Below are 22,761 nucleotides of genomic sequence, written 5' to 3' on the forward strand. Positions count from 1 at the left end.
GCTGACGTTTTCCAGATATTTCAGGACATTCAGGCACAGATATTTACTGGAGTTTGTCACTACAGAAGTTTTTCAATGTGTTACCAGTAAAAATGCTTGTTGAAATGAGGTGACGATTGGGTTGTGCATCCAAGAAGAGTCTGTCTCCCTTGGCATCACAACATGAATAAGGACATTTCCACAATAAAAAACATCAAAATTGTCTTTGTGTCACTGAAACATCTTTAATATGCACTCACACCTATCCCAGTTGCACTGTGCCATGCTAAAGCAAGATTGCCCCCTTTCAATATCCCCCACTGACTGGCCATTTACTTTGCTTGAGGCCTGAGCATGGTTCCTTTTTGTGCATATGTCCTCATAGTTTTGTTTGCATGGGGCATGGTTTATTGATTAGAGTCAGCACTGTAAAGAACAATGCGAAGAATATGACTGAAAATGTATGGATTTTTTGGTGTATTTCAAGCTGTTTTAGCCCTCAAATACTTCTTTATTTCTCAATTATGCAAGGTGGTGCATCAGTCATGCCATGTTCATGTTGCATACTGGTAGTCGTGTTTGTGCATGAGCAACCATATAAATGCCCAAGCCCACATTTGGCATCTGGGCCAGTGAGAGAGCTCTCACTAGTCCAACAGATTTGACTCTGGGGTTCTTAAATGCTTAGGCATGGTACAGATCACTAGATATTAGTGTGCCCTTAGTCAGCAGGGCTGCTCCAAACTATAAGAAAAATGCTTAATACATCTACTGCATACAACAGGTGAGTTTGAGGGCAACATGTCCAACAAGAAGTTCCAAGAAACTACTGTGAAACTTGCAAAAAGAGTAAGTTATTTCCTGTGTTTCAGTACCAGACCATCAGCCAAAAACACTGCAGTGTGTGACTTTTCTTGGAACTTTGTTTTGGATGCTGCATGCTATTACCTGCAAAGGCTTTATAGTTTACCAGTCTGGTAACTGATTTGTAAAAGTTGGATTTCAACAAAAAATTCCTCTTAGTAGGTCAGATTTCTTCTCAGACAGATCACAATTACAACTGGAAAAAATGGAAAGATAGAGGAAAGCATCTGTTTGAATTATACAATGTGCCTTTTCAACCACTAGAAGTTTTGTATTGGTAGGTTTATTAGTGCCCAAGTAAGCTGTGATGTTATTAAGAGACTCCTTTATGCAGTTGTTTTGTTTTTCATGCTAAAAGTAAGAAGAAATTGTTGGTTACTAACCTAGGGTCCGCCCCCCCCTAAGGTGGGCCATGAGGATCTCTGTGTTCTTAGGATTTCAAGATTGTCCGTCTGTGATTTGTCATAAAGGCAGGAAGTTTGAGAGCTCCACGTGTCCCATAGTCCCATGTCACAGCATCAACTACATCATTCTGTTTTAGAGCAGCAGTTTTCGATGTGTGAGGTGGGATTCCACTAGGGGCTGCCACAGGACTTCAGGGAGGTGCAGAACCATAAACAGGAAAACAGGAGATTTGCTCTGTAACTTCAGCTGTGCATGGGGCAAAATGGACAGATTTATAGTTTCTATAGCAACAACATTATAGAGTCAACCTAAAGTTAGGATTTTCCTGCATTGTTCCTGAAGATGTTCAGCATCCAGTGTTTAATGAACAGGCTAATGACAGCATAAGAGTGTAAACCCTGGGGTAAAAGCACCAAGTCTCTTGACCAAAACCGGGGGGGGGTGACAGGAAGTAAATGGACTTCTGGTCATAAAAGGTAACAGACATTTAGCGCCATAAACACTAAGGAAGCCTCTGTAGGATCCAACAATGATCAAAAGCAAGTACCAGGCAAGGCTGAAGATGATCTTTAGCTATGCAACCTTACATCAGCTGCATAGATGCAAACTCATAGTCAGTTTCCACTAAATGTGAGCATAGAGCATAATAGCCAGGTAGTGTTGGCAATAAGTTCTTTGCTTAAGCTAAATAACTGCCTGGTAAAGACTGATTTTATAAAAACATGAAGGGCCGAAACCCAGAAAAATCTCCCAAATTGGCTTATAATATCGACATTTATAATATAGATTACAATGAAATCAACTTACATTTCTATTATTTTTTGACAGCAATATGTATTTTTGGTCTTTTTTATGCACATGTATGAGTAAAGCTAGAGTCATCCCACACATAAATGGTTAATTAAAAAACTTTGTTGGTTCTTAGAAAGTAAATAGAAAGTAAAGCTTAAAGACATAACTACTAGCTTAATCTTAAAAATCAGTTTGAGGTTGGTTTTGTAAAGTGTAGGCTCCTGGGATTTCTCATCTTCAAGATTAAAAGTCATAACATCTTTTAACATTAAACATTAATGAATTGTTGTGTCAAAATGTTTGTTTACACAATCATCACAGTAGCCTGGCCTAGTGCTGAAAGTAAAACATACCCTAATCCAAACTTCACTAACTATAATTTCTAATGTTTCCTAATTGACAGATGAGTGTAGTTTTGTGTTACCTTCCTGGATGAGCCCCCAAGGTAACACAAAACTGTGCTCGTCTATCAATAAGAAAACACAGATAAACTAAACACTACAGTAAAGCACACATTTCATGTTCTTATGTGGGCCATTTTTCATTATGTTTTAGAACTTGCGGGCCGATTGGAAATAAGCAAAGGGCCACATTTGGCCCCCGGGCCATGGTTTGGACACCCCTGTTGTACACCCATCTGTGCATCAACTAAAGCTACTGTTACACAAGTTAGAGGGTATTATGAATTGATATGAGACTTAAGATTGTGCCTTGATTTTAGGTGTGTCTTGGAGAACCAGATCTAACACACAGCGTGAAATAATGACACCATGAGGTACACTGTTGTTTTGTTTATTGCACGAATTGTACATATTTCCAACTGAACTGGTATAACACAATATTAGGCAGTGGTGGAAAAAAAACTGTTCATCAAAAGCCTTATTATGTATACAAGATGCCAAAAATAGTCAGTGGGAAAATCTGGATACAACTGTCTCAAATGTTGGATTAAGATCTAAAAAGGAAATACTGTTTTTATTTTCTTTCTTATCTTTAACAAGTAAGAGAATCAGAACTTGAAAACTTGAAATGACAGCGATTCTGTTCCTAACAGAGGGATGTCATTCAGAAAAGACAAACCAAACAAAAATGGTGCTTCAAGTTGACATTTTTCTCTGGATTTTAAAAGTACTTAATCCTCATATAGAATATAAACCTCTGCATTGATACCAATCAAATGTTTTGACATCTTCTTTTTCTTTTTTTGGAAGTCCTTTAGCTAAAGGTGTTTTTTTTTTTTACAGTTTTAATATATATTTATATATGTACATATAAATTCAACTAACTAGAGTTCTCATAGAAAATGAGAAAAGCTGGACTTTATCGCTCTCACACAACATAAGACTGGCAAGCATATTGACCCCTCTGCCCCCCCTTCAGTCCTCCTCTTTGAGCTGCGTTCACACAGCACGTAGACAAGGAGTGTGCTAGCTGCAAACCTGGTTTAGCTAATCATCTCAAAACAGATACTCAGCGGGGGATCTGAGCCCGTTAGTATCGCAGAACATTTCCAGGAACAAGTGTAGTCCATAATTACTCCAGGAGTCTTTTAATTCTGATTCAACCCAGGTCTGTTCTGGCTCTTTAAAACCACAAAATCCTCCAACACCTGTCCTTTAATTCTATGCACACCATCTACATCTGCATGTTTATGTTCACTGAGATCTGATCTGAAGTTTTCTTGTAAAATGTAGGTGTCGGGATGGAGCGTGAGGGAGGAAGAAGAGCTGGTGGAAGCAAAAGAAACCTCTTCTTCCTTTGTCCAAAGAATGCAAAAGTGCAAAATTATCCCCCTTGATCAAAAAACGAAGAAATGAACAAAACTTCGATGTGTTTTTTTTCTCCAATGCGATAGAAGACATCTCTTCCACCCCCACAAAAAAAAAAAATCACAAACTCAGTGCACATTTTGTCTGTGTCTCAAACTAAAGCATCCCTGATTCAAAGTGCACTCAGTAGTGATGGAGGTGGGGGTGTTGAGGAGAAAGAGGAGGTAGGGAGGGGGCAGCGTGTGAGGTGATGCAGCATGAAGGGGTTTAGTAGTCTGAGAAGATGCAAATACGCTGCAAAAGCAAAAAAAAAGCTAGGAAGTGTTGGTGCAGGGGTGACACATTGAGGAGTTTTTGTCTTTACTCAGAGATTTGAAAGGAAGTCACATTTAAGGGAAGGGGATTTCAGGTTTCAAAGTACCAATTGATGCCCCTTCCTCCTAAAAAAGAAGACATGTATTACTAAGAGAGAGGGGGGTTGTGTGCTGGTGATGTTTAGCTTCCTACAGGGTGTCTAAAAGAGGACGTGCTTGCTGCCATACACAAACAGTAAAACGTTCCAGGTGAGGCAGAGCTTGTACGTAATGAATGGACAAGCAGGGGGCCTCCGAGTGGTTAGGAGGGACATACGCACTCACAAAAAAACTCTTTGCACAGATCTGGGTTCTGGAGGTGTGTATGGACTCTGTAGTCGCCATATGCGCACTCACGACTGCTGGGAAACCGGGTATCAAGCTTATTTGTCACTCTTTTTCAACAGTATGTTCACGTAAATGTCTGTGTGTCTGAGTTTGTATGTGTAAAAAGAAATAAAGAAGAAAAGAAAAACAAGTCTGTGGCTCATCAGTGTTTGAGTGTGCCAGTGTGTCAATAGTGCTTGCCTATGTGCATCAATTCAAGGGCAATAAAGTGTGTAGATGTATGGGTGTGAGTGTATGCTTGTGTGTGTTCGTGTTTATGTGTGGCTCAGGAGGACATGCACTGAACATGGTCTGGACCTCCTTCCTCTTCATCGGAGGATTCTGGAGAGCTCCAAGAGTCATCTGTGTCATTGTCTGCACCCCGGGGCTGTGTCAAGACAAAAAAGTGGAGGGAAAGGTAAGAATGACATTGTTTGACAGCGTTTTTGCTTAAAAAGTTAACAGAAAAGGGGCTGTAAATGTTATAGAATATAATGTATGCGGTTTAAAACAGCAATCAGTAAATCGGCAGTGCAATGTTTTTTTAAACTGATCATGAAGCCATAAGGATATTGATCTTGCTTACATTGCTTTCTTTCAGACATGCCACCTCTGCTGGTCAGTTTATGCCTTTTATTGATGAGTTTTTTTTAAACAAATCAGCGCCACAGAAGGCTTATTTACTAAAGGGTGAACCACTGTTATCTAGGAAAGGACAGATGCATCAGAATCAGCCGATATCAGCCCTGATGACAAATACCTGCCAAATAATCAGGTGTAAACAGAAATTGGTTACAAGTGTTTGATGGTTGTGCCCTAGTATCTGGTTTCAGTGCATACAGAAAGTAATCAGTTCCCCTTCACTTTTTCAGTTTTCTTATGTTTTTATTCTCATTAATCTACACTCAGTACTCCATCGTGACAGAGTGAAAACAGAGTTTTAGAAAATTTTGCTAATATACTAAAAATAAAAATAGGAAATATCACATTGACAGAAGTATTCAGACCCTTTGTGAAAACACTTGAAATTTAGAAAGATCTGGGGAAGGCTACAAAAAAATTCTGTTGCACTGAAGGTTCCCAAAAGCACAGTGGCACTGAGAAGAGGCTAATGTCTAGCTACTCTGCCATAAGCCCAGATCAGAGGAGGGCTGCAGTGATAGCTGGCCTTCTTAAACTGTCCCATCTTTACACAGGATCTGTGGAGCTCAGTCAGGGTGACGATCAGGTTCTTGGTCACCCCTCTTACTAAAGCCCTTCTCCCGGGATTGCTCAGTTTGGCTGGGCAACCAGCTCTTGAACAACTCCTGGTTGTGCCAAATTTCTTTCATTTGCAAATAATGGGAGGCTGTAAATGGAGGCCACTGTGCTCTTGGGAACCTTCAGTGCAACAGAACTTTTTTGTAGTCTTCCCCAGATCTGTGCCTTGAAACAATCCAGTCCCTGAGATCTACAGCAGATTCGCTCACCTCATGGTTTGGTTTTTGCTCTGATGTGCACTGTCAGCTGTGAGGTCTCCTATAGAGAGGTGTGTGCCTTTCAATGCTACATCCAATCAATTTAATTCACCACAGGTGGACTCCAGTGAAGGAGTAAAAAAAGTTCCAATAAAAACTAAGAGAAATGGGAGGAACCTAAGCCAAAAAATCATTTTGCAAAGGGTCTGAATACTTATGTCAATGTGATATTTTAAAAATGTTAATATTAAAAAAGTGTTGGTGAAGCTTGCCAGACTGTTCATTTTTACTCTTGCTCTAACAATCAGGTGCAGTGAAACAAATGTGTTGAAAAATGGAACCAAAATCACTCCTAAAATGGTGTAGTGTGTAGCCTGATTTAGAGAGAAAAGCTGTGAAAACGTGACAAAAAGTGGTCTGCATTGTGGTGAATTTCAGCAAGTTTTCTGCAGTGAAGCACCGCTTGCATTACATTAAATGTGGTGAATTTCACTAGTGTCAGGTCGCATGCTGTCGTTGATAGGATGGCTGTGCCTACGGTCATAATGGTGCATGTCTCAGCATTATTACTAGTTAATTAGTCGAACAAGCAAGGACATACCTCACTTTTTGGATGAAGAATAAGTTTGTCTTACTCTGAATTTTACACCATGTGGCATGTTATATTCCTAGTTTCCACTACTTCTTGCTGGCTCTAAGTCATTCTCTTTTTTGCCTTTCTTGGTGCATTATTATAATTCCAATACACTACATCAGTTCTACATTAACATAACTCTGAAAGACTCCTCCATATGAGAAAGACAAGTCAAAATCAAAGCAGAGATCAAACATCCTAATAACAAGTCCCTTGCACCCTGGACCCTACAGGTCCCATAATACAACCTGCTGAAAGATCTGCCAGAGTAGCTGATAAATTCCTGTGTAAACATCACTAACAGCGTTGACTCTGAGAGCTCACCCTCGTGGGCCGTCTGTTCCTCATGTGTCTCATCAGGAACCACAGCAGCTGGGTGTCATACTGGTCACCGTGGCGCACGCTGTCCTCGTCACGCTCCCGCTTGTTTTTCTTCATCACCTTAAAAATTTTTTTTGAAATGTTTCTCTTCAGTACAAAACTGTGTAGACACATCCTGTTAATGCATACACTGAAAAAATTTAAAGTGTAATTTCTTTTATGGCATGAGTCATAAGGCTCTAAAAAAGTTAGATACCAAACTTCAGACTAAACACCTAAAAATGATCAGAGAACCCCTGTTGTATTCGAATACAGAGAACTTTGTTAAATACTATTTATTCCTGTCACAAATGATAGGCTTATGCTGCAGTACCTCTTTTAGACCCTTGAGTCCTGTGGGGTTCTCAGCAGTGGGAGCCCAGAGTTTAACGTCATGGTCCAGCCCACTGGTGGCCATGCCTGGAAGATGTGGATGTGGCTCCAAACAGTTCACCTTTAGAAATCAAGAAGGGACAAAATGACTAAACTGATAATGTATAATGGATAAGAGGAGAGTTAAGATAATATATATTTTCTAAAAAGAGCCTCACTGTTACTATTAAACCGTAGATTGCTTTCACTGAAAACTCATCCTGACTTTTCTAGAACTACTAAAATAGAAAGATGACAACAGAAACACTAGAGTATATTTGCAGCCCTTCCAGGGTCATCCTTTCACATCACAAAAATATATATGACTCACCACTCCTCCTCTGTCTCCCTCCATAAACTGGACAATACGAGCAGAATACTTGTCCCACATGTAGATGTGTCCACAGTCACTGCCGCTGACTACAAACTCGCTGCACGGCCCGTAAAAGTTCACGCCCTTCACTATAAAGAAGAAGGAAGATGAGGAGTGTGTGTTATCAGTCTTAGACCAAGGTCAGACAACTTAATGATTCTGTGTCAGTGGTCATAATAGGCGATAAAAGATCCATAAATTTGTGCTGTGACCAACAGACATGTCAGTTTACACAACCAGTCAATACAACCAGTGTGTTGATGCTGGAAGAAAGAAGGGCTGAACTAGACTACACTCAGAAAGCAGACAAACAGTGTGTATACTGTATCTGTAAGTCTAATGAATGATACGTTAGCTTAATGCTAACGTTAAAGGCAGTTACTCATTGGATTGCTGAGTTACAGTGCTTAACAAATTCATTAGACCACCCTAACCCTAACAATAGTAAGGCTTATGCCACAGCTGCCCTAAATTAACAGCATTGGTAATTACCAAAATCATTTTTATGTTAGGATATTTTTAATGCTAAAATAGAATTATTATTGTTATCCATGAATTTTCAAATTTACTGATTTACAAAAACAACTGAAAAAATAGTAAAGCACATTATTACTTCTTGATTAATATGTCAAATTATAGTTACTTACTTGCATTCCTGAACAGAAAAATTAGTTTTAAGGGTTGAGTGTTATGCTTGATTAATTTCTGACTTCTTAGAGAAGCCCAGTGAGCCAGCTCAAATTTGGGTTTAAAAAGGTGAATTCAGTTTGAAATTCCTCCTTCCTGTTCAAAATGGTAAAACGTGGAGAGCTCACTGAAAATGAAAGAGTCTGCATTAAAGCACTTCGTGATGCTGGATGGTCTCTGAGACAAATATGACAGGTGGTCTAATAAATTTGTTAAGCACTGTATATCACACTTAAATGTTTCGGATCATCAAACCAATTTTAATATCTCACAAAGACAACCCAAGTAAATACAAAACTCAGTTTCTAGATGATGATTTTATTTATTAACGGGGGAAAAAAATCAAAACCTATCTGGCCCTATTTCACGGCACTGTTACTTTGGTTATGAACTGGTGCTTTACAAACAAAGACTGATTGTTCACTGACACACTACATGGGAGAAAATGGTTAATATTTGGGGGCTGACAGTTTCTAAAACTGTATGACTGCCAGAACAGGCTATAATCATCCGTAAAACAAAACAAAAACCTTTAAATAAACGGTTTTAGACTGTCAAGTAACACCAAGAAGGATCCCTTGTAGGTCAAACAACAAATCAATACAATAATTATTTTCTATGATTACAGCTGAATGTATAATACCTGTAGCATTATTGCGATGTCCCTTGTATCTCCTGCGATAGTCAGCCCCATCACTGTGGTTCGAGTCAAACAGGTAGATGTCTTCATCATTGTAACTAGCCAGAAGCTCTGCAAACACATCAAGTCAAGCAGTCTTTGTTAAATTTTTCTTCATTCCAGCAACTTTTTTTGCTTTCATTCAGATGATCTTTGAGAAAACAGATACTAACTGGACTTATATTAACATGCTTATCCTGACTGAACTGGTCTTCAAGATAACAGAAACTTTTTGCTTTTTGTTCTTTTTGTTCATATTTCTTTCACTTTCATTGCACTCATTGCACTGTGATTACATCAGGAGAGGAAAAAAAGCACAACCTTCTACATTTTCAGACTATGAATCAAAGAGGATATAGTGCAAGGCTGATTAATTTAAATGTTTCTAAAATTTGGTCAGAACAAAGAAAAGCATTAGGCAAGGGTATTCAAGTCTAATCATTTAATTTAAGGGCATTAAATCATACCAAAGAAATGTCCAGAATAACAAATTATCCAGAAATGCTGCATGCAAGCCAGAACAGGTTTATTTTTGCTGGGCTTATTATGGGACAGTGGAAAGATTTTGAAAAGGAAAACACTTAATGGACAATTTTTACCTGTGCCATCATGACTGTACACAAGACAGGTGATGTTGGTTTTGGATTCGCTGGATACCAGATGAGAAGGACAAAACTTTTTCAGCACGCCGTTGTTTTCATTCTCATTGATCTTCCTCTGATCGTAGATTCTACAGAGGGCGAGGAGAAGAGAAAAAAGAATAAAGACATGAGATGTAAGAGGATGTTGAAGGTCATATTTAATCATAATATTTCCGTTATATTCAGTGTGTATTTTTAGAGTCTCATACCTCACATACTGATCTCTCCCTCCAACAGCAAACTGGTGTGTCTTTGCTGGGTTGACAAAGATGGTATACAGCCCCACTTTTTTATCACCCTCCTTCACAACAACCAGTTTGCTGTAAAACAAATGTAAGGAGACAGGGGGAAACAAGAATATTAGCTTTAGAAACAATCACCACATAAGGCAAAAAAGGAAGTGGTTTTTGGAATTGAACATTTACCAAAACTGGCTGTAAAACTAGAAAAACTGGTCTGAAAACATTGCAGTTTCATTAACCTGTGACTGACTCAACAGAAATCAAACAATAGATGTCTTATGATGTAATTTGCTAGAAAAATAACAGTCATTACAGTAGAAGTACACCAGTTTAAAGTCAGAAGATAAAATTAGGAACTCATAAAGGCCTTCCAATAAACGAGTGTTTAAAGAGAGGATTTAAAAGATGTAGCCTGCTTCATTGTCACTGGCAGAGAGTTTCACAATCTGGGGGCTCTGACTGCAAACACTTGTCACCTTTTGTAATAAGCTGGGATTTCATAACAACAAGAAGAGGAGCTGCATTCACTGATCTAAGGGAACAGCGAGGCACACAGGATTTCAAAGGTCTGTAATATACTTATGGGGAAGACCATTTCAAGCTTTAGAGGCAATGAATAAATCTAACATCAGTTTGATGAAAAAAAAAAAAAGCAGGGAACCAGTATGAGCTAGTGAGCACAGGAGAGGAGCGATGTGTTACCCGTTTTAATTCTTGCAGCAGCTCCCTGAACTAATTGGACTTGGTGCAGGGAGCTCTGGCTGATAACTTTTAAACATAAACAGAATGTAAATTCTGTGAATTCTGCCACCAGGGAGCTATCAATGAAAACAATAAAAACAGACGAGGTCGAGGGTAGGGAATCACTTTATTTATCATCCCCAGTTAAAACAAACTCAGAGTGAACCCCAGTCCAAACGAAAAGGGGAAACTTAGGCAACAGATTTTGTAGCTGATGGCAGAGAATAAAGACAGTCCACCCCAAGTAAACAGCACAAAACATCAAGGAGGTACAGCAACAGAACAGCAGCTTCCAGTAGCAGATCACACCAATAGCTTTGAATTTTTAATTAGTTTTAATTTTTATTTGGTTTTAACTTTTAAAAATCTGGTAATTTATTATTAGTGTTTACCACTGGTTTCTTTGTTTAGTTTTATTTAGCAAAAAAGCATTGTTTTGAGTTTTAATAAGTTTAAGTTTTTTAGCAATAAGGGATACTTGAGATACAAAAGAGCCTGAAAAAGCAAGCAGCATACAGTTTTAAAACTTACATTCAAACAGGCTGATCAGATATAATATTCATATACTACTCAAGACCTAAAATTACTGTTGTGCGAAGTCTTCTTCAATCAAATCAGGCCATTTTATGCTCTCCAGGCTTGGGTGTATGCATCAGTCAGTCTGTGCTGTCAAATACTAAAAATAGATTTTTCCCCTCATTTTATTTCACTGTCATTTAGTTTTGTAAACTCACAGTAAATTTTTTTGTAAAGCTTAATTTTTATTTAGTTTCAGTTAACTAAAATGATTTTTACCCTTTTGTCTTAGTTATTTAGTTAGTTTAAGTTAACTATAATGACCTTAGTTCACACTGCCACAACTGGTGTTTCCACGTCATGCTTAAATGTCTGACAAGATATACCCTGCTACAACTATAAAAATCAGACATTTCTTTGGCTATAAAAACTGTTGGAAGAACTGTGATAATGCAAGTACTCGACTGAAAAACCCCCTAGTATTTTTCTAGTTAATACGGAAATTTTGGTGTGAAAATTCTAGATATTATACAATTAAAAGTGCATTGCAGTTATATTAGCAAGAAAAAGTAGGACAATGAGAAACTTTCAAATCAGTGGAAGAAAGGAGCTTATTTTGCAAATCTATTGAGGCAAAGAAAGCGAGATTGATCACTGTTTTAAACAAAAAGGCACAGGTCTGAATCAAATCTGATGCCAAGATGTAATGCTCTTGTTATAATGATTGTTGTCTAGTGGACTAAGGCCATCAGATTATGATTTTTTAAAAATCATTATAAGATTCATGATATCTCTTTAGTTACATGTCAGGTATGAGTTCGTAAACCAACAGAAAAACACCACTCACTTGGCAGGACGGTCTAGACGCAGGTCAATACCAAACACGACAGCGTCCTCTCCAGCAGACAGAAAGTAGCAGGGGGAATCTGGCTCAAGAGCAAGCTGGACCAAAAAAGGAAAGAAAAACAGACAGAGATGGGAGACTCCTTAATCACCTGGTTTTCAGACATAAATATACCCACCGAGCTGCATTTTGCTGCACAGACACTGCAAAACTATATACTTATGCAATACTTAACTTTCATTTTTCTATTTTACACATGTTTATGTTTTTTTTTGTTTATTTAAGCCATATGAATTTAAATTTTATAAAACACTTATTTTTTATTTTACTTATGCTGGGTGCTCTTTGGTGCAACCAGGCAATGCACTCTACCTCAGGATTTTGTCCTCACACTTGAGTTTTGAAATCTTTACACATCTTAAGTCTCTAGTGCGTACATCCATATTTTTATTCTAATTTTAATTTAACCTTAAACAAGAAATACAGCAGATATGGAGTAAAAAACGAGGGTTGCAACTATTTTAAGTAATTCTTTGAAAAGAGAAAAAACTAAGTCAGGTTGCTCATCGAGTCTTGATGAGAAAAATTTTGGGAAGATGTGGCCAACTTTGATTGTTTTCATTCAATAAGAGCTATAATTGAGGTTTTCATTACTGATAACTAAGAGTAAGCCTGACACCCCTGACTTTAAGTTTTGTATTGATTAGTCCACCCATTCTAATATGCTATCAAGTGGCTCTATGTAGGATGTTATTTGATAGAGGCTCTTCCTCTATGCAGTGACGCTTCCTTTAAAATCTTACACAACAGTTTTATTATAGAGTATCAAAACATGCTTCCCTTTTCCTTACAGTGCAAATGTAGAGTGTTGTAGTGTTATAATAAGTGATTCTGTGCAGGGAGCATTATAATTATATAATATAATAGAGGGTTTTTTCCTATTGAGACAGGTTCATATTTTAAAGAACAATGCACTGCGGTGAGTAGTGATTTAATATAAGGTTACTATGTGTCTGGAGTGTTTTCTGATAAAAGATATGGACAGTCACTGCTATTGATTCATGCTGTGGTGCCATCTTGATATGACAGCACATCTTTCAAGAACACAAAGTTTCCTTGTTGATCTGTCTGTGATTAGTGCTGTACATCATCATGATTCATCTTCATGACAGCCTAATGAGACTGCCAGACATTTCAAGTTCAAGACTGAGTCTGTAAACCCCTAACTAAACTAACTTGACTGCTTTTATATCTACTCTCCTTATCCTAGGGTCAAAAATGACCTTTTGCATTTCTTAAAGAAAACAGTTAAATTGAAATTGAAACTCAATATCTATTAAGAATGAAGAAAAATACGGTCCATTATGATAAACTTTACCAATACTTGTGTTTTTGCTCTCCACTGTTTTTTTATTACACCACTTCTAATGTAATCAGGGGTGGACCAAATATTTACCTGGACAATTACTGATACCGATATGACATTCAGCTGATTATCAGTATTTTATTCTACAGATAATTGATCAAATATGTGATTTTTTAAAAAAGGAGATGCTTGTGTCACCAGAAAAAATAACAGAAATGTGGAGAAATCTCAGCCTTTTTTGAAAGATACCACATATTCTCATATACTTTACTATTCCACTAAAAGTCCTAAACTAGTCTGGAGAGTTTTTCACCTTTTTGAGTGTTGAAGTCACTCAAAGAGAAGTCATACATTTTCAAGATAATAAAGATCACTTTGGTGGCAGGGTTGCTGTTGGTAAAGAATTGTTCAGGTCTTTTTTTTTTTTTTTTTTTCTTTTTTTGCCCTTAGACAACACAAAGGTTAATCTGAATCCAGCTAAACGTTCATAACAACACATTTAGAACTTACCTTGTGTGCTGCCCCTTTGTGTTGTGCTACCCGTTTGGTGTTCTTGCAGCGTTGTGTGGCAGAAAGCTCTGCCACTCTGATCTGACCATCTCGGGCACACATGGCCAAGGTGGAGTCTCCGCTGTGAGGCAAGAATTTTGCCTGCATACAACAAGAGAGAACTTATTTTAAGTCTGAAACAAAATATGAAAGCTAAAACCTTTTAATCTATGCTTTACTGTCTATTATTCATCATGATTGGTGTGCAAGAATTGCCCTCATTTAAAATTCAATCCTCATGTTTCCTTTCTCTCTTATGCTAAGTTTTTTTCTTCCTTTACCTGAAAGACATTGCTCTTGTGGCCGCTATCAAACTCCAGCTCAGCACGGCGAATAGCCCAGTCCCAGATCACCACTCGCAAGTCATCGCTGCCTGAAGCCAGACGAGTGCCTGATGGGTTGAAGTGCAATGTGTTGACACAGCCTGTGTGCTTCTCCAGGCGACCCTGAAGCTCCAGCCTCTGCACGAGGCCGCGGGCTCCGCACACGCGCCTCACAAACTGGTGAGAGTCCCTGCCGATCTCCCTGGAGCAAAGAGAGGGTACCGCCCGCCATATAGGGCCACGCAAATCCTGAAGCTCTGCTCCCAACCACGCCTCCATAGCTTCATCATCATCTTCATCGTCTTTCTGATCTTCCTCTTCATCGTCATCATCATCATCATCATCTGAGCTGGTAGAGTGATTGGTGCCACCGCCCGGTCTGTTCCTCTTTCTAGCTGCTCTTTTCCCACTATCTTTGTCCTTTACTCTCTCTCGTCTGCCCCCTTCACTCTCTCTCTCGCCATCTTCAGTCAAGGAGTAAAGACCGCTGCCGTCCATGCTGTCAGTATCTTCCTCCTCCTCTCCATCTCTGTTTTCCCCTGCTTCTCCTTCCTCATCTGGCATAGGCTTGTCTCCAGACGCTTCTCCTGTTTCTTTGGGAGCTGCAGAAAGAGGAGAGGCCAGAACCAGGTATGGAAGGTTAAAACATAAAAGTCTCACTGGGAGATTCAACTTAGGTTTTACAATTTCTACACATGAACAAGCACAAAAAATATATTTAAAAATGAAACTCCAACAACTTAGGGGACAGTTGCATTTGTGAAATGCATTTAAATCTGATAAAATCTATACATATATTTAAGCAATGTCTCCTGCATAATGAGATATTTTACTAAAATGTATTTGTTACCATCATTGGAAGCTGACTGTGTTTGTCCCTCTTTGCTTCCAGATGCATCTTCCTCCTTGTGTTGATCTTCTCCAGGTTCTTTTTCTTCTGAGCCACCTGGTAAAAGCAAACATAACCTCTGATTAGCTCTCAACATTGACAGGTAACACAGTTATTTTTTAGCACTGATCCTTTACCGTTAAGCACAGTGGATTTGCCGTCAGCCTCAGCCATTTCTGTCCTCCTTGTCCTGCGTCGACCCGAGGGAGAACCTTAAAATGTCACACAGACAAAAACAGACCCTATTTAGGTTGTTTATTAACCACATCAAGACGTGCACGGATCAAGGAGAGAGAAGTTGCAGCATTCACAAGTTAGCAGATATGATTGCTTGCACTTGCTGAAGTGCTGTCAACCATGGACGCTGCTCTGAGTGCCAAGGGGCACAAGTTACCTGTTAGCTCCTTAGCTTCGAAACTAAATGCTAAATTAGATTTACCGAACAATCACAGCAGACAAAATAAACTAACTCGACAGCTTGCTCCCTCACAGGCCCAACTAATGCCTAATCTTGCTTTTAGATGTTTGATAGTGTATTGTCCTCTGCAGTGCTCCGACTACTTGTCATTGTTACTGACGTGAGCTAATGCTAACTATTCTCCGTGATGCTAACAAATACCGAAAGTACAACTGCTGTGAGTCATGCCGAACAACCAAACAGCTGCTTGTCAAATAAAAAGCCAACAAGCAGCTAGCACTGCTTGTGGTGGCTAACTAGCATAGCTAGCGTTACCTCTACTCGAAGGCCCGACGAGGCGTACTTCTTAGTTTAGTCCTAATCTTTATTGCAGATTTATTCTCTCCTCTCCACTACTTAGCAACAGAGCTAAGTGCCTCGACTGGGAATTCTTCTACGGTTAACACACGACATTAGGACTGCGTGCATAAGCTTTCAGTAAAAGACAGAGTTATAGTAAGCTAGCTGCGTTCACTCAGGGTTGAGTGCTCTGTTTATGTTTTGACGGTTCAGCTTCAGCTTCTTTTTTTTGTGTGACTGTGTCTATTTCCGGTGTCGTGCTCGTTTTTTTCTGCTCCACTGGGGGGATACAAAGAAAGGACGTCAGAGAGCGAAATTAAAATAAAACATTTATTGTAAATTAATATGTAAACCTAAATGACAAATTAAAGGTAAAATATAATTTAATATAAATAACGAATTTTTAAGATACCTTAGAAATATATATATTTTTTTGATTACATAGGTTAACACAATATCAAATATATCGACATGTTGATTTTTTTAAAAAATCCAGGCCTTAATGCTCAAAGAAAGCTTTTTTTACAGTAAGAATCTGACAGTAATATTATTACTGAGCACAATACAATATATAAGATAATCTGTCTAAACGGGAATTATTATTTTACTTATTTAAATGAACATTTTTATTTTTTTTCCCCCTCACAAATGGTGTGGATTATTATTATTTTTTTTTTCACACCCATGTTTTCATTGTGCAGCTGTCTCTTGGTGTCTGTGTCCAAGTGGATTTGACTTATTATTGACGTTTTGAAAAATTACATCTATATTGTTTGGAAGAGCACGGAAGAGGAAAGGGGTCACTGCAAAATAAATTTTGAGATCAGATTTTTTTCCAAATCTGAGAAAAACTTCAGAATTCTGACTTTAAAATATAAATTTTTACTTTAAATTTAGAATACTATGATTAAAGTCAGAATTCTGAATAAAGTCAAAACTCTTGACTTTAAAGTCCAAATTTTAACTGAAACCTGAAATCTAAGAATAATTCTAAGATTAAAGTCAGAATTGTGACTTATACATCTTTACATTTTGCAGCTAGCTCTTACAAAAGGGTCTGTGATATATCTGGGTTTTGATTCAAGTGGATCTGACCTTTTGAGAGGAGGGTGAGTGCTGCAAGGGGTCAAAAATGTCAGTAAAATTTAAACAGGATCAGGTCCTCTCCAGGGTGGGTGGACAACCTTAAAACAGCAAAAAATTAAAGAGTTACTTACCAGAATGCATGCTAACATAGTCCATAATAAAAATGGCAGTCAAAACCAAAAATCTGAGGCACTCTGATGTGATGAAAAAATCCTTCATTAAACAGGAGTCTTCATCAGGACATCACATTCTGACAAGTCATTCTTTTGTTTCTTTTCTTTCTTTCTTTCTTTCTTTCTTTCTTTCTTTCTTTCTTTCTTTCTTTCTTCTGGATTTGACTTATTATTGACTTTTTAAAATTTAGATCTATATGTACAGAAAAGTGTGGAAGAGGTTTAGTGCTACTGAAAAGAAGGTTGAGAGGAATTTCTTTTGCCAATTCTGAGGTTAAAGTCAGAATTCTGAGAAAAAAAGTACTTACTGTAGTATGTAATTTAGGTTTTAGTGTATAATTATGGCTTATTTTAAATACAGATATTTAACATGTATTAGCATTTCCTTGTAAACGTGAATCCATTTTCTAAACACAGTAATACAATTAATTATGATAATACAACTAATAAAATACCACTAATACTAAGTAGGGATGCATCAATACCACATTTTTCAAGACCAAGTTTGAGTACATACAGCTGGGTACTCACAGATACTGAGTACAAAATTGAGTACTTTATAATACCATAACTGTTCATTGAATTGTTTTGAAAGTTTGCACTATTTTCATCAGATTTTCCTCATCTTGGCAATTTATCATTGCAAATTTTCCTTTTTCTCTGCTTTTTTCATCCTCATATATGTTAAGATATCAATAAAGACATATTTAAAACTTTTTTAAGTTACAAGCAGCAAACTGAAAAAGGTCATTAAACAAAAAGCATAGCAAGATTTAGGAAGAAACAAGTATATTATAAAAGATATGTAAACTTTGGATAAAGAAGTTTTAAAAACACTTTTTTTTTTCAAAAAGACATTTTGAAAAGATGTATATTATTAAATTTTTGGTTTATCAAAGGCTTACCAATAAAAAGAGGGGATCTCCTTAGTCAGAGCTTTTCAAAACTTTTTGAGCTGTCACAGGAAATTTTCTGTCTTCTTTTATTTTTAGTCTGTGTGAGGATCTCAATATGTCAGCCCAAGATTCATGATAGACAGGTCTGAAATGTACTTAAGAGCTTAATACAAAATACTTATGTTTTTTAAAAAAAAAAAACCTTTGAGGTGGGTTTTGGCGCCCCCTGTGGACAAAGCAGTCCCATACAGCTATTTGCTGTTACTGCCCTCAACATCAAGCAGTGTTTTTGTGAGATCTCCGTCTTGTAGCACTCCATAGTATCATTGGCTGTAAATCTGCCACTTAAAATGTCAACAGAGGCTTTTTTTCTGCTGTTTTTTTCCCCCATTAATTCATCTAACATCTACACACCTACACTGTGGAAGTGGTTAGAAGCATTTGAATGAGTTAGAAACTATCAGTCTTGTTGCTGATGGTTTTGTTTCCTGTTGTAAGTCAAATAGAGGCATCACTGTTGAGTTTAAATGGTTATACTGATGCTTAAAATTCCTGCAAGGAGTTTTATCCTGTTATCCTAATTAATATGTTTTTCTTCTCTTTAAAGCTACAGGATACAGTAAAATTAGATTCAAACCTGTTTTATCAGATTTGTTCTCTCAACATCTGGTGACACAACAACAGATTATCAACCATTCAAGGTGTTATGTTAAATAAATGCTAATTTACATATGCAGCACAGGCAACATCATGATGATTCATGAGGGAAGTGTTTTTATCATCTGGTTGGTATAGTCCCATACTTCTGGGCTCATATATAACAACTCTGGCTAATTGCACACTATGAATTTGAGAAACAACAATTATCAGCATTTCAAGCATTATTCATTGCCTCAGGTGTCTGTGCTTATGGCGTCTGTAGACATCTGGTTGTATCTTTAAAAGAATGTTTTGTAGGGAATATGGGCTGGCATCATTTTGAATTCTTTGAAAGTATCAGTCTTGTAAACAGTATCAGACACTTGCATCGGTTTATATTTGAGCTAGGATAGAGTTTTCCAGCTTTGCATACTTTCTATCTCAGTGGCTGTCATTAATGCTCAAATTACGAGGAAACATCTGGCTCCCTGACTCACGGTGAATCAAGATGGGATCCCTCTGCTTCCTTCCTGTGTTTATGTCATGGTTAAATGAGAGATGTACAGTAAATCTCATGGCAGGAGATTTCCTTCTCTCGCCCCTCTATTAGAAACCTACAGAGATCACAGCTTCCCAGAGCACAGCTCAGATTTAAAAAAATTATTAATTGATTAAAACTCCTCTGAGAAACTTTTGGTTTGTGGCGATTTGTGGCCATGTGTACAAAGTGGTACCACGTAATTATCTCTCTGCAGGTTTTGTTCTGAAAATCTTTAAGGAACAAAAATATTCTTTAATGGGTTGCACCAGCTATGCATTCAATCAAATGTAGCCTAGTTTGAAAGTTATTTCTAAGTAGGAAATAACAACGACTGATTTAAAGTCCCCCTTTTATTTCCCATGAGCAGAAATGATTTAATCTAGAGTATCATTCATTTAGCTATTGTTTTTGCAGATGATCTTTCCACCCCATGTCACTGTTAGTAAACTCATTAAGGGTACAGGCTTCAGTTATCACAAAATCTTGAATTTTCCTCTGGATTATTAAAGTATCTGTTTAATCAGAATGAGTTGTCAGATTGTGGATTAATGGAGGTTAATCACATGGGGGATTTTAGTAATTTGGAGGCCTCTGGCAAAGGCTGATATCAGATCCTTACGTACGTAGCAAAAAGCAATCATAGCAAGTGACAAAATATTTAGAAGGATCTTTTTACAAGTAAAAAAACATAAACTTAAATCACTAAATCACCATTTTGAGGCTAAAAGTAGGCACAATGCTGAGTAATATATACTTTAAAAGCAGGTAATATTTGAGAAGATGTGTCAGGTTGCCAATGACTTTCAGCTCTTTGATCCAGGACTGGTTGATGTGCCTTTGTAAGAACTTCTTTTAGCAGCATGCTGTTGTTATGTCACTTATTCTGCAACAACAATTTCAAGCATTTTACATTAGGATGACTTCAGAAAATGAACACTAAGTCAGTTAGGGCCTAGTTTTCTTTTGTGGGTCATATAGTGGCATTGATGTTAATTTCATAATGTTTCACAACTCCTCACAGCAGATTTAAAGTCTCCTGTCAGCTGCTCTTAATCCACATGGAATGTCAGCTGAGAGAAACAGCGAAAGAAAAGGATTACTCTTTGGAGGCTCTCTTAATGTGAATGTTCTAATAACTGCAGAAAACTGACAAAACAAAATGTCTAAAACTTCAACTATCAGTTAAAGTAGACTGTTTTACCTGTGGTGTAGCCAGACGTTTTCAACTAGGGTGGCCCAGCTGTGGCAGTGACTTATGCAGGGGTGGCCTGAAGAATGGGCAAATGGGACTTTTATTCACCCTGTCTGAACTTGATTAATACATATTTTTTTTATTAAATTGTGATTGAGCTCAGAATTTCTGTAGCTAATCATGATTAATCACACGCTTTTAATTGCATTTTTAATTTCCACTATATTGCATATCAAACTGTTTTCATGTCATTTGGGACTTTTCTGTTTTAAATGAGGGTAAATGGCTTACTGTTTGGGTACAGACCTACTAAAGAGGTAGACATTAACTTAACCATGGAAAAGGAGTTTGCTATGGACTGAAAATAAAATAAAGACATCATTAAATAGGTGCACATTATTTCCACTTAGCTATCTATGATTTTTTTTAAGGCAAACTGAGAGATTAAGGATCATGGGCACAGGGAAGATAAAGGGTACTGATTACCTGGGCCCACAGTAGGGAAGCAGAAGCCTGCATGAGAAGTGTTTTGATTTATTTTTTCTTAGTAATTATTGTCATTACTGAGGCAAAAGTGACAAAATGAATCAGTCAACAGACTGAAATTTGTATCACATAGAATAAAATAAAATACTGGGGGGCCTTGCTCCTCCCTTGAAAATGTCCAAATGGTGTAGTCCAGTATTGCAGAAATTTGCAAGTAAATTTAATTGAACCATAGTAAAATTTGTAATCGTAATATTGCTCATAAATGGAGAAATTATGGTTAAAAAATACATTAAAATGCATAGATATTTGTAAAAATGGCGCAACATTTGTGGCTTGACCAGCTGGTTAAAGGGGTCTTGTGTAATATTCTTTCTGGGGGCCCCAAATCCCTAGCTACGCCCCTGTTAAAGAGCAGAGCTTGACTTATTTTACATCACTGTGAGTGCAGGGAGATGCTGACCCACCTCAACCAAAGCGTGTTGACAGGGATTGACCATGATTAAAAATATTGGTGCACTAATTGTGGAACTTAATCAACTGCAGTCAACTCCATTAATTTTGACAGCCATAATTTAATGGCAACAGCTAAAAATGTACCCTAAAAATTCAAGATTTGAAGATGTTTAATGTCACTCTGATGAAGCTAAAAAAATCAGGTAGGGTCCATTTAAATAAGACATCCTTTGATATTTATCATATATTGTTTATTTATGTTTTAACATAAACAATCTAAATATGATGGGATAAATCAGTAACAAGGAATTAGTGAAAAAAGCAAGTAAATAACTTTTAAAATAGAATGAAAATAATACGTACATAACAAACTAGAAATATACAGTATTGCACATAGAGTTGAATTGCATTGTGTGTTATATTTCTTTAAAAGTTTTATGGCTCTTTAGTGAAATGAGTCTGTTTTCTTCAGTTTCTATGATGGCCATTTCAACTTCCTGTCCATGCAGAAACAAACCGCCTCCATTGTTTCATTTTTTGACATGCTCTTGCAGCTTATTTACCAGATTCTACAAGTGGAAACTAATTTCAGAAGTGGTAGGAAATATTAACAGACAACATTTCATGAGAGTTACGACCACCTCCGTGGAAACAACACAGAGAGAGGAAAGGGAAGTTCACACATGCGGAGGGGGGGTTTCATGCAGCCTGGCCCAGCTGTTCGCCCATAACCTGCAGCAGCTCTGTCTGTCCTCCAGAGGCGATGCTGGAGTTTGGAGAGTAGAGTAGGGCTGTCCGCGGTGAACGCAGCTGTCATGCCGTTCAGGGAGTCACAGTAGGCACCAAGTCTTCATTTTTTTTGGCATTTTCCACCCTTCTTCGCTCACATGGAGTACTGGAGGCAGTGTGCGATGTGGCTGATCAGCTGCAACGTGCTGCCCGCGAACCACAGAGTCACTGCGGACACGGCGCAGGTGTTCGACCTAGCGCAAACCCTGCGGGACGGGGTGCTGCTGTGCCAGCTTCTCAACAATCTTAGAGCCCACACCATCAACCTCAAGGAGATCAACCTCCGGCCACAAATGTCACAGGTACAGCTATCGTTTTTGTGCCGCTTTCATTCCAACTTGTAGATGTAGTCTGCAGAAGACATGCTGAACTAGCTGAAAAAGTTAAGATAGCCCATTACCAGAAAAGCCAGTAGACAAGCAGGATACTGTTATATTCAAACAATTGCAACCACTAAATGTTTGCTAATTTACCTGAAATAGAATCTCCTTGTGACATTTGTCTTTTAACAAAGGAGGAAAACAAGTTGTCACTAATCCTTCCAAACACAACAGCAACAAATAGAGGGCAGATCTTTGTTTTAA

General features: G+C 37.8%; 2 protein-coding genes across 4 annotated transcripts in view; one reads left to right on the forward strand and one right to left on the reverse strand.

The window, feature by feature from the left end:
- Window positions 1-2,816: 2,816 nt before the first annotated feature.
- dcaf8 (DDB1 and CUL4 associated factor 8) lies at window positions 2,817-16,151 on the reverse strand. Its single transcript, XM_041803811.1, has 13 exons — window positions 15,896-16,151; window positions 15,300-15,374; window positions 15,124-15,219; window positions 14,232-14,875; window positions 13,912-14,052; window positions 12,039-12,133; window positions 9,902-10,012; window positions 9,651-9,781; window positions 9,016-9,123; window positions 7,644-7,774; window positions 7,275-7,394; window positions 6,905-7,021; window positions 2,817-4,877 (listed from the first exon to the last, which is right to left on the reverse strand). Exons 2-13 carry the CDS (start codon window positions 15,334-15,336, stop codon window positions 4,776-4,778), a joined length of 1,833 nt encoding a protein of 610 aa, XP_041659745.1. The 5' UTR covers window positions 15,337-15,374; window positions 15,896-16,151; the 3' UTR covers window positions 2,817-4,775.
- Window positions 16,152-22,160: 6,009 nt separating this feature from the next.
- LOC121520419 (guanine nucleotide exchange factor VAV3-like) overlaps window positions 22,161-22,761 on the forward strand; it is a 114,291-nt gene continuing 113,690 nt past the window's right edge. For all 3 annotated transcript variants that reach the window (XM_041803853.1, XM_041803854.1, XM_041803855.1), the window contains exon 1: window positions 22,161-22,479. In XM_041803853.1, the coding sequence (XP_041659787.1) occupies window positions 22,276-22,479 (204 nt within the window). In that variant the 5' untranslated portion in view covers window positions 22,161-22,275. The remainder of the gene's footprint in view (window positions 22,480-22,761) is intronic.

Source organism: Cheilinus undulatus, linkage group 13, assembly GCF_018320785.1.
Source record: "Cheilinus undulatus linkage group 13, ASM1832078v1, whole genome shotgun sequence".
Taxonomy (NCBI): Eukaryota; Metazoa; Chordata; class Actinopteri; order Labriformes; family Labridae; genus Cheilinus; species Cheilinus undulatus.